The 13,245-nt window shown below is 41.8% G+C and overlaps 2 protein-coding genes across 2 annotated transcripts in view; both read left to right on the forward strand.

The window, feature by feature from the left end:
• The window catches only part of ablim3 (actin binding LIM protein family, member 3), a 101,974-nt gene extending 96,219 nt beyond the window's left edge, over positions 1–5,755 (forward strand). The window contains exons 18-21 of the mRNA XM_080773477.1: positions 383–393; positions 492–572; positions 718–762; positions 2,363–5,755. Coding sequence (XP_080629603.1) covers positions 383–393; positions 492–572; positions 718–762; positions 2,363–2,476 — 251 coding nt within the window. The 3' untranslated portion in view covers positions 2,477–5,755. The remainder of the gene's footprint in view (positions 1–382; positions 394–491; positions 573–717; positions 763–2,362) is intronic.
• A 1,773-nt stretch (positions 5,756–7,528) lies between these two features.
• afap1l1a (actin filament associated protein 1-like 1a) overlaps positions 7,529–13,245 on the forward strand; it is a 52,399-nt gene continuing 46,682 nt past the window's right edge. The window contains exon 1 of the mRNA XM_080774691.1: positions 7,529–7,810. Coding sequence (XP_080630817.1) covers positions 7,780–7,810 — 31 coding nt within the window. The 5' untranslated portion in view covers positions 7,529–7,779. The remainder of the gene's footprint in view (positions 7,811–13,245) is intronic.

Here is a 13,245-nt window from a genome sequence, read left to right on the forward strand (position 1 = left end):
TTTACTCAAATATAATTGTTCGGATTTAGTGTTCTGGTGGTAATACATTTTTTATCTTTGTGTACCGTACAATCTGGCAGTGTGTGGGTAATTTTTTTATTATTTTTTATGTTATTCACAGTTTTTTTCCTATGCACCAGCTTTTAATCTAGATGTAATTAAAAGCCTTATGCCGGACAAAGCAGATCTACAAGCCCTCAATGCATCGCAATGTGATGTGAATGGCTATTTTTGTACCATGGGTACCACAACAAGTATGAAAGCCATCCAACGTTTTCCACATTGTAATGATACTCTTACAATGATCTCTCTCTCTGTCTCTCTCTCTCTCTCTCTCTCTCTCTCTCTCTCTCTCTCTCTCTCTCTCTCTCTCTCTCTCCAGCGGAATACACGGTAAGACAAAACATTATAATTTTTAAAGATTTGTTACTGTAAACTTTGTATGCAATTAACTTTTGTGCAGCTGCCACCTTAATCATCTTTACTTGCAGATTTACCCATATGAGGTGCTCATTGTCACCACTAGAGGGCGGAATAGACTGCCCAAAGACGCAGACAGAGCCAGACTGGAGGTCAGTTGTTCAGCATTGTGGAAAAACATGTACATAAACATGTACAGATTCAGTGTTGCACCACTTTGTCTACCACGTTTTAATTTACCTCCATTCATAGACACTCTCTAGATCTCACTATGTTTGATCCAAAGTCGTCCGTCAGATTAATCCAATAGGCCAAGGGTCCCTTCAACAGTTGAGACAGAAGGTGATGAAGTGGTGGTTAGAGGCTGGTTTCCATGGGTGTTATCAGAACCCATGGGTGTCATCAGAACCCATGGGTGTCATCAGAACCCATGGGTGTCATCAGAACCCATGGGTGTCATCAGAACCCATGGGTGTCATCAGAACAGAGCCTAGAGGCTCCAAATGTCACGTCCATGGTGTAGTAAAGGAACCATTCAATAAATATATATAATATAAATATATTATTTTTTATCCTGCGTTTTTTTTTATCCCAACCCATTTTTTCACAAGCTCATATATCTGCTATTTTTAAAAACATGTGAAAATGTGGCACAAATCTTTGAATATATATTCTTCTTTCACAGCGAAGGTTTTTTAACTCAAATCCTTGCTGCTGGTCCCTGGAACAACATATTTCCAGATGGGGGTCCGCGGCCAATTACATATAACTTTTGGGGTCCTTGACATGAAATAGTTTGAGAACCACTGATTGTTTTTTCAGAAAACTGTCTACATCTCATGTCTACATCTCATGATGTGTTCCATGGTTTGTGGTCTACCGCACACACACATGCATCAGATGTTAGTGTCCATTTCTTCATGGATGCCTTGCAGCATCCTTCCCTGACTGTTCAGTGTTCTCCAGTGTGACGCCTCTCACAGAAAATAGTATGTACGAAATTGCAATTCCGTAGATAAACGACTAATAGTGTTTGACGGAGGCGTGGCTTTCACAAACACGGAAGTGCAATTTCACCGTGGCTGGTTCGGTCTAGGTGAGTTCGGGTTTTATATTATTTACTATTCTGTCAGATTGCAACTCGGACAGGGCTGAGTCGGCTCTACCGAACTTCGCAAACGCTCAATACGGCGACTCGCTCGGCTAGTGCCTCGCTCGGAGGTGCTTCACGGGGCTCAAGTTCGGTAGAGGCGGCGCCCCTCCTTCATTGTCTATGGGGAGGTATTTCAGTGTCATTTGTACGGACTTTTGGGTCTTTTAGTCGAAAAAAATTCAATTTCGTACATGAATACTATTTTCTGTGCGATCGGGTTGGGCTGCCCAGGCTGTTCCACTGGTTGTGCCACTCTGGAGTTCTGGCAACAGATGGTGTGGTCTCCAGCTCTGCAGTGGCATCCAGGAAGCTACTCCTGGACTTGAGCGCCCATTCCTCCAGGAAGTTGTGGTAAACGCAATAATGCCAGCACTCACGGAAGTGACCTTCAGATATAGGAGGACACTTCCGTCACTGCTGGCATTTTGTTGCTTTTGTTTAATTCATCTGAACCGTGGCGTGAACCTGGAAAATAGGTGTACCAATAGTGACGATACTGCTCTCAATGATTTCTTGGCACATATAAATCTAACACACGCATTGCAGTTTTTCACGATTGTTAACACACCAAAATCGACACACACAACAATTTGCACAACCTTCACTTCATGTACCTAATCGCTCGACACAATTTGCACTATGACCAAACATTTTGGGGGCCCTTGATGTGAAAATGTTTGAGAAACTGTTCTGCTCTACAACAAGAAGAAGAATAATTTGACCATGCCAAGTGGACAGACATGAATGGACTAAACACTGTCTATTTGCCTGTCCGTTTGTGTCTTCCAGCGTCACCTGTCTCCAGAGGACTTTGTCCGGGTGTTCGGGGTGACTGTGGAGGACTTCGACCGGCTGGCACTGTGGAAAAGAAACGAGCTGAAGAAACAGGCTCGACTCTTTTAACCGTGCGTGCAGAGGAGATGTTTTTTTTTCTGGAAAAGACTGCCATAACTTGAGCGAACGCAAGACGCAACTAACCCGTGGAAGAGAGAGAGAGAGAGAGAGAGAGAGAGAGAGAGAGAGAGAGAGAGAGAGAGAGAGAGACAGAGAGAGAGAGAGAGAGAGAGAGAGAATGGATTCCACATAGTTTCACTGCCATGGCTGACAACCTGTTCTAGTTCTCCTCACACCCTGAACCAAATCCTGCTACACCTCAGCTGAACGTCTGACACACACAGCACACACACACACACACACACACACACACACACACACACACACACACACTGCATATCGTACCCGCCTCCATCCAGTAGTAGAGGACACCGCTGGCTGGACTCAGGTGTGAGCAATAGACTGTAATAGGTGCAAGAGTGTATAATGCTTTTATTAGGGATGAAGGAGGAGGTAGGCCCTCTAGTGGTGGCCCTCTGTAACCACAGCAGGACTAATTCACAGCAGAATCCTGAGTTTTAAAACCACCTCCAAGTTCCAACCCATTCTGGGACATTTTATTTGACATTTTGCTAAATTCTTCTTCTAAAAAAAACAACCCATCTAAAATGGCAGATCTACTAGCTCGCACTGCATTGCGGGCGGCACATTGTTCGCTTGCAGGTCAGTTATTGTTCTGGTTCCGCTGAAAAATCGTCGTTTGAAAAATCTAAAATATTTATATCAATTATTTTAAGCCTAGAATCAAGCCATCCATGATCCTGGTGATTCATCACCATAAAACCTTTGATTTTGTGGTGAAAAATAATAATAATTATTATTATAATTAATAATTATATAATACTTTTTTTTAAATACAGTATATTTATTGATTTTAACAAAATTAAAGACAATAAACACACAAACACAACAAGAACATAATAACAAACAAACAAGAAAGGAAAAACAGCTCAGGCACAACACTACTGTAAATGAAAAAGATGAAGTATACAAAGACATGGCAACTGACGCACTGACATCCATTTTATTCTTGAGAGCAGGAGTTATATTTATACGATGCAATATTCTGAACCGGATGGATTTAGTTCGGTTACGAACGGAAATCTCTTTTGCGTAGGCCCACATTTCTGCCCTGTCAACATCATCAATAGAAACGCCTAAGTCTTTTTCCCAGGACTGCTTAGTAATCTGAGAATATAAAGATGAGTTGGAATTCAATACGTCATAGAAAATTGCAAAGAGAGGGCTCTTTCTACCTTGGTTACAAGTGAAGTGTCCTCAGTTATAAAATGTCTAATTTGTAGATATCTGAAAATGTCAGATTTTGGCAACCCATGACGCGGCTGCAATTGTGTAAAGGAGATCATGGTCTGGCCATCAAACAGATCTCTTTGGTAAATGCCCTTCTCATGCCAGATCTTAAAAAAGATCTTAAAGCCTCCATCTAAATAGTACGGACAGACCTCCAGGCTTTGACTGAACATAGCGTGATGGGGTTAGAACTGAATTTTCTATTAGACTTATAAGGTTTAAGCTTTTACGAATAATACATTCCAAAGAGGGCATGATATAATACATTTAACAAATACAAATACGGTTTTTATTTTTAAATATTTGTGTAAATCTCAATGGGAAAAACGAATGGCATATTTTTCAGTGGAACCAGAAAACCACGGCCACTGCTATGCCCTATCGTCATGTGACACTGTCGTACAAAGTCGAATAGAAATAGGGCTCAAGTCATTACTTTAACACTCAGGATTCCACTGTAGTGTGCACCATGAGGAGAATCCTGGCTTTGCCTTATGCTATCATTGTTATGAATCTTTCAGTTTTGAGTGTGCAGCACCACCAGCAATCTGAACGAATAGAATGTAGATACATTATCATCTAAGAAGACACTTTAGCAGAGTGACTGAATAGATGGTGAAATTAGTCACTTTGTATTTGTTCTATATAAGAATCCATGCATATAACATTTACATTGCACCTCTCCTTTTTTTTAATTCTCTCTGACATACAATACTGTGCGCATCCTGTGGTTTACGTTGACGAACTGGGACACAAGACAATTTGAGATGGACAAACATTTTCAATTGTGCACGTGACCTGAATTGACCGAGAGGTGGGACACACACCAAAGGAGAAATTGCAGATATGTACAGTTCAGCAAATTGAAATACATTTACATGTAGAATTCTGGTCAGACAGACACCTAGACATACTGTTTCCTGTGTGATAACCTACAAGAGTGTGCATTGGAATAGACTAAATAACAATTATCACACACACACATGCACAGTTGCACACACGCGCACACACACACACACACACACACACACACACACACACACACACACACGTGGCTGTATTACTTGTATTATATATGATCCTTATATGGTCCATCCTAGTTCTCTACCGCAACACCAGTATACATGTATGTGTAATGTGAACGACGACACCAGTATGTGATGACACCAGTAGGCGAAATATACAAAAATTATTATAAAACTAAAATTAATTAATAATCAACCTTTTCGGGGGGCTACCGAAAGAACCCAGAGAACCCATATTGAAAGAGATGCGTATTACTGGCATAATTCAGTCATTCTATTGAAATGCTGTGTTATCAGATATTAATCAAACCATGTGAGGGACAGTGTTGGGTCAGACCTGACGCTCATAAAGCTGTCAGCTTGCTTGGCTCTGGGCAGCTTCCTCTCAGCCATTAGGCCTCCGACCGACGCATAATTAACAGAAGTGCTAATCTTGCAAAACTTTAAGTGTTTTGATGTTTAGCAAACGGATGGCAGTAAAACACGCCTAAAGAAGCAGGTTAGGCGAGTGCTGTTGAAACCACCGCGACTTTCAGCCAAGACAGTCCTATAATCAGCCTCTGGTGCCTCGCACCTTAAGCGTGCATGCGCGAGCACGCACGCATGCACACACACACACACGCACACACACACACACACACACACACACACACACACAAACACACAAACACACACACACACACACACACACACACACACACACACACACACACAATTCCCCATTTCCCAATTGTGTAATTGCAATAGAATTATATGGCTTAGTATTTCTGAGACTGTTCTTTTTTTTTACTCTCAGTAAAAACCAGTAGCCATAATATGTGCACCACAGCTGTCCCTGTTTGAATGATTAGCCAATAATTTTGTAGCGAAGATTGTATTCACTCTGATAAAAACGTATTGAAAATAATCCAGGGGCTTTGGAGACTTTCTTTTTGAATATGATTGTTTTGATTTTGCCACAAAAAATAAACTCTAAAACAATTAACGTCTCTTATTTTTCATTTGTATAAATGATTTACAAAGAGAAACAGCCTATAAGTTGCAAGTATAAACTATACTTTGTACTATCAGGCAAGAAATGCCTGGTTGTGTACATTGTGGTTTTCAACTCTTTTCATATCAAGGCCCATTCTTTATTCTGCATTTGAGCTATACGGACACCTTTTGATGAGATTTAGATTAGCATTGCAGACCCAAAACTAAAGCATGTGTCCACATTTCCATGCATTGATGTTGGTGCCATAGGAGAGACAAACAGGCAAACAAAACAACAACACAGAAAGTGTAAACTGAAACCAAATGGACGCGTAAGGGTCCATTTGGTTTCATTTTACACTCTCAAGAGTTAAAGATCTATAAGGGTCCATTTGATTATCAAGTACCAACTCTCCATCATTTTGCTGGGGACCACCGGAAACTCCCTCATGAGCCACTGGTGGTCCCCGGATCACTGAGAACCTGTCCTGAAGAAGTCAAAGTCGTACGATTGGTCACACGTGCACGTTACCGCAGTGAGCGGTGAGCCGCAGCGTGCGCCACGTTCGGGAATCATAGTTGATTTGACCCCCAATCCAACCCATTGATGCCGAGTGCCAGGGAGGGATTGGGTCCCATTTTTACAGTCTTTGGTATGACCTGGCCGGGGATCGAACCCCCGAGACCTCCCAGTTTCAGGGCGGACACTCTAACCACAAGACCACTGTCTGGAAATGTCCTGGCAACAACAACAACACTGTCTTTGAAATGTCCTGGCAAAAACAACACTGTCTTCTTGCCTGTCTTCCTCATTCCTCACTACAAACACTTGACAAACAAGGTAAACATCCTAAAATGGGTCCAAGTTTATTTCCTGCTGCAGTGTTTGTGTGTCAGTAGGCTGACAAGTGTTTGTTTGTGGATATATATATCAGTAACAGCTTTCAGACATGATACACTTGACCTAAGCTGTTCCCTAGCAACTGACATGTTTTACTGTAGTGCAGTTGAAGGGTATAGGAGCCCTAGATAGAATAATGCATACAATGTATGGAATATCAGCCATTCTAGGGCCAATAGAAAAATTATGCTCAAACCTTTTCGCTTCAACTAGGTTTGAAATGAACCCCCCATTAGAAAGAATAAATAAATACAAAATAAATTATTATGAATAATAATAATAATAATAATAATAATAACTACTAGAAAGTTGCAATTCTGGGGAATGTTGCAAGTGTGGTTGCAAATTTCTCAGCTCGCTAAGTACAGTATGATGATGAAAAGTCATCAAGTCAAGTTTGAGTGAGGGGCACTCATCATCGTACATCATGACGTAAAATAGACACTATGCCTATTTGCTCAGACACTATGAAGTAAAATGTTATGTTTGTGTAGGACAAAAATATTCACTACGCTGATTTGCTCAGACACTATACAAATATACACTTCTATATAAAAAATCACACCCGTGTGAAGTGAGGAGCGCTAATAGGAGCGAGAATAATTTAGTCCCTTGACTAGGCTGGTGGTCCCCGGCTGGTGGTCCCCTGGACCCGATGTTGAGAAACAGTGGAATTGAATTGAATTGAATTGAATTGAATTGAAATTAAATTAAATGACAGCAACAGGCTTTAGGACCCAGCAGCAGCGTTAGACCGCTTGCCTGCAGTGCAGAGTGTAAGAAGGTTCCTACAAACTTTTGGGATGTGAAATGTATCAACCAACCGTGGCTGTCACTGTCAGCGTGTCCACAGACTGACACACATGACACATTGACACACACACACGCACAGTAGTCTCAAACACATCCACGAACACTCCTCTCGTTCACTCACACACACTCACGCACTGTGACACACTCACACACACACACACACACACACACACACACACACACACTCATGGAGCTGCCCTGCTAAACTAAACTTCACGGCGGTCTTTGAATGAGCTCAACAACACTCCTGCAGTGCAGTCCAGATTGAATGAACCGTGACAGATTAAATGGACACCGGTGGTGGCAGCAAAACCAAACGTGAGTCAATGTCTTTTTTATTTAATCTTTCGTATATATATATTCAGATATTGGTGCACGATTGTGCGTGCGTGTGTGTGTGTGTGTGTGTGTGTGTGTGTGTGTGTTTGTTTGTGTGTTTTTGCATGCAGATTTATTACCAGCTGGGTAAGTGACTGTTAATTGTTGCACGCGCTGGCTGAATCCCCAGTCTTGTACTGTACAAGGGTCGGCAACCTTTTTGACATGAAGTGCCATGTTTTAATTTTCCTGATAGTCAGTGTGCCACATCAACACTAAGTAAGTTTAATGACAACACATCAAAGTTTAAAATGTCCAACTGATTTTGTGTAAGACAACCTATATTAGATTTAACCCAACTATCTCCCAGAGGCCAGACTCCCTTAGGAGGTTGAATGAATATAGATGATGTGATGTGCAAGTATGTGCAATTTGTATGTGAGGGGACTTCATTGCCTACCCCTGCTGTAGAGTGTTGGTTGTAGGCTAGCAGTTTTTTCTTTTTCTTTATTTTGTTTTAATGCTATAGAGTTTGCAAAGTGCCCCAGCTGGTTTATTTATTCTGACTCCCACCTCCCAACACACACACACACACACACACACACACACACACACACACACACACACACACACACACACACACAGTGCTGTAACTTGCATTGTTTTCTGTGAGAAATCTCCTTTTCTTTTTCTCTCTCTCTCTCATGTCAACACACTATCCATGGTTTTGTCAGGAATCACTGTCAATGTCAGAACACCCATGGAGGGGAACAGTGTTGACTTCCAGTTCCTATGTAGGGGTTCTTCTCATTGTGAAACATCCGAGACACGGATGATTATTATGCACTTTGGTGGAATATAAATAAAGTTCCTTTGGTTATAGCGGCTTTTTTGGAGAGAGGTGGAAAGCCAAATGTTGATGGAGCAGAGCTTGGTTATTATCACAGAAAGTGAATGTCATTTATCTTTCTTCAAGGCAAATAGATGGGGTGTAGAGATGAGATGTTTTGAGAGTGCTCGACCGTGGCAATAATTGACACCGAACACCTCTTACAGCGCTGCGTTCTTATATTAAACAATAAAATCGCGTCTCAGCAGGAGACCTAATTTACCTTTTTGTATTGACATGTCTGCAAACACAAAATGTGTCACTGCCTGGGAGTGGTATAACAAACGACACACTGTGCAACATTGTTCCACACTGACACCAAAAACAAATAGACTGTGAAAGCTGCAGGTTCTGGGCGGGTGTGATGATGAAATGGCATGACCGATGCAGCAGGTCAAGTTCTGACTGACCCTCCTTGCATTCCTCCAACCGGCTCCGTTTGAACCCACAGACCCTCCTCCAGTGGTGGAAACTATAGTAACTAAAACTACACACTCGTAGTACTGTATACTTGTCTTAAATACTTCTAAATCCTCCAGTTTTCTGAAATAAATATTTTCAAAAATAGCAGACCTACAAGCTCGCTATGAGCTTGTAGATCTGCTATTTTTCAATAGCTAAATTATAACGATGTTTAAAACACGCCCAAAATGGGTTGATAACTAAAACTGCACACTCGTAGTACTGTATATGTGAGTACAATTTTTGAGGTCTTTTTTCTTTCTATTTTTGTAATACTTTATATATTATACACTGTCTCACAGGCAAATGATTTACTCAACTACGATTATTTGACAGCTTTAGTTACTTTGCAGATTTACATGATTATTTCCTGCTGCACAATTAATCGAAAAAAAGTTTGATATCTAGATTCGGACACCGTATGCAATCTCATGTTTTGAAGAATCGTGCAGCAAATTAATATTTTCTTGGAAAAAATGAGAATCGTGTGAGAATCTTGATCTCAGTTCTTGTGGAGGAAATCAATTTGAGCAAGAATCGTGCAGCACTCATTTCCTTTTATATTTATATACGTTTTTAACAGTGTAGTTTTCCCCGCAGAAACACACGCCCTATTTCACTTTAAACGCCTCTGGGGTCATTTTAACGTATAAAGCTGCACAGCATATTACGCTGTGCAGCTTCACGTTGCAGCGTTCAGAGTATAGGTTTTATGCCGTTCAGACTATGGGTTTTATGGGTAAATCTCCCATTGGCCTAGAGGCAGCCTAGAGATGTATAGGCAGCCAATCCTGAAAAAGTGTCCACTACGGTCGCTGCAAATGTAGTCCAGGCGCTTTTCAAGCACCCATGGCAAAAACTCAGTACTTGTCTTCCTCCACCTCACGTGTTTCTGTGGCTTGTCTCTGTATACTTGAAGCTGACGTTGCTGACTATATGTATCACTTATAGAGTTGTAAAAGCTTGTAGTCTAATGCTCTTTATAGACCCACTGCCTGCCGCCAGCAGGTACACACGTGAAACTGATTACCAGGCCAAACTTTATGGACCTTTTTTCTTGTTTTTACTAGAATGACTTGAGCTGAGCAGAGGGGGAAATACGGTAAACTTCTTCCATGAACAGAACTTCTTTCTTTTCCATTTCCGTTCGCACTTGGTTAAAAGTAAAGCCTGTGACGTTCATGGCGCTTCTTTAAACTTCATCCTGTATAGCTCTGAAGTGTGTCTGTCTTCATCGTCATTGGCTGGTGTGAGTCACATGGTTAGTACAGACAGGTCGTACAGGAAAGTAGTTTTGAGTGTAAAATGTCCATTATCTTCAGGCTCTACTCTACCCTACCGCATGGATGATTGAAGATTTCCTCCTTTGTCAGCAATCAGCATCTGCCCATCTCTCTCTCTCTCTGACACACACACACACACTCTCAATTCAAACACACACACACACACACACACACACACACACACACACACACACACACACACACACACACACACGCACACACACGGACACACACGGAAGTGCACAAAAAGTAAAAGACCACAGGAATTCTGCCTTGGTGAATTCCTATCTCAGATGTGTGTTTAGTGAAACATAGCAGGATTGTGAGTGACCCCAGGGGAGCACCCCCTGCTGTTCCTGTTGCTATCTCTAAAGCGCTGCCATTGGCTGTTGCTGACTGATTTGTCTTGAGGGTTATTTTGGGTCCCTTTGTATCTCTGGAAAGCTGTCTGTGTGGGAAGCTCAAAGTACTGGATCCTGTCTGTTGTCAACAGAGATATGAAGCATGATAGAGCAGGTGAGAACTCGTTCACCTGTTCTTTATAGCAAGTGACTCGCTGGTGTCCAAACTGTGTCCAAGGACCTACCTGCTCTTTTCTCTTTTAGTATTTGCAACGTTCCATCCTAACTTCCTACAGGAATCATTACTTGCTTTGTTGCCTGTTGAAGGAAGAATATTGCTAATAATAACTACCTACCTCCAGAACTAATTTGAATAAATTATAAAACCAATCTGAGATTCGGACCCTGGTGTTGACGTCTACTGATTGAATTATTTGAAGAAGACTGTTCACCGGATTGTCGGTCGGACATCATTTCAATTAGCTTGCTCTGTCAGGAGCAGGGATGCCACAAACTGAGCATCAGCTAAAATGTATTATTCGACAGCTCTGTCAATTATTTATCAGTTATTCAACAGCCCCCCCCCCCCCCCCCCCAGAGACACACACTCACAGTTTTATTAAATATCATATAAAACTTTTATGTTGGTGTATTTTATATACATGGTCACATTATATTACATGTTGAGTGCCCCTTTCTGAGAAAATGCAATTACCGTAATCGGTGGCATCCCTATAGTCAGGAGAGGACATAATACTTACAGTATATATTATTGTAGCTTTAAAGGCTGTGATGCACAGCCAGTCAGCCACCGTTCTTTATGAGGCAACAAGAACGTCCACAGCGATGGAGCTCTCAAAGAAAAAACTGAGGATAACAACTTACTTAGCAACAGGAATCACAATGAAGTCAACATGGTCACGGTTGCTTCTCATTGACCTTGTCTTACAGTGTTGCCTACAGTATGTATCATTGTCCCTGGAGATGACTCGATTTTGAAGTCTTTATTGGTCAAGAAATGTCTGGCATTGCTTTTGTGTTTGCTCCACCATGCAAGCTCAACAGAGCTTGTTAAAATGCACACGTCAAGCCAACTGGAGCAGCAATTAAATGGATGTTTTGTGTTCAGGCTGATGTTAAATGTGCATTCTGAAAGGCTGAGAGCGTCAGGTGGGTGTGAGAGGGGAGAGGTTGTCCCCCCAGAGACTCATTTCAACCATGGGATTGTCCATGATTTTCCCTGGCTCGCTGGCTGTGCTGAATCACTCCCACTGTTCCTGCATGTGCATGCATGCACTCAGCAAACAGAATGAATGTATAGTATACTATGGCCCATAGATAGGGGTGAATGCATATACAGTATAAAACATACTGGTCATGTAGGCACAAGTCTACTACATAAACATGAATGGCCTATCAATCCATAACTCCTGTCTGCCACTGAAGAGCTGGAAGACCCCACATTCCACAGCTATGAAGAGAGAGAGAGAGAGAGAGTGTGTGGGTGTGTGTGTGTGTGTGTGTGTGTGTGTGTGTGTGTGACTGTGTGTGTGCGCATGTGCATGCGTGCACACAGTGTGTGTGTGCCTGCCTGCTTGGGTGCACAATTGTGGTAATACAGTATGCAAATTCTGTTTCAATCTCACACTAGCCCCAGTTACTGGCTCTAAATGCCAGGCATGTAATGTTAATCGATGGTGACTCAACAACACAAAGACCAGCCCTCAGGCCTGCAGATAATCTGATATTTCTATGTAAACGGGGATTCTAATTTGCACACGCTGATTAAAACATGGATGACAAGTGATATGATGAGCCAGCAGAGCAAATAACCCAGCACGACTAAAAACCTGTTCCTCAGTCAGTAATTATCATAATTGATGATGATGATTTATGCCATTTCGGTTCAGTATACCTGAGGTTAGAGCAACAAGTTTAATCCTGTGTAGAGCTAAACTGACATTATGTCAACAAGTTTAATCCTGTGTAGAGCTAAACTGACATTATGTGTGTTTTTGTTTTTAGTTTGGGCTCTGAACAGCTGCAACACTGCTGGGTGACCTACAGTGGCACTGTTGAGCAGCCCAAAGGGCCACTCACACTGAGCACCACAACTATAACAATACAATAAATAACTAACAATACAACTGTACCGTATACAGTACAGAGTACAGTATAGTTGCACCGCTCTGTTCACACGGGTGTGATTATTTTTTAACACAATTTAAAGACACTGTACAATAGAGCCCCATGCAGACATGGGCTCCTTTGTTTTGCGTAGCCATTCTATAGATGTGGAAATCCCCCTCTTTCTCCCTAGTGAGAGACGGGAATCACCATGGACATCTGACCGTGTGTGTGTGTGTGTGTGTGTGTGTGTGTGTGTGTGTCAGGATTATGGTCAATCCCCTCTCAGCTGTTTTTCTGTTGTGTTTCCATGGTAATATAACTCTATAACAT

Source organism: Protomyctophum bolini (genome assembly GCF_963924005.1).
Source record: "Protomyctophum bolini genome assembly, chromosome: 10".
NCBI lineage: Eukaryota > Metazoa > Chordata > Actinopteri > Myctophiformes > Myctophidae > Protomyctophum > Protomyctophum bolini.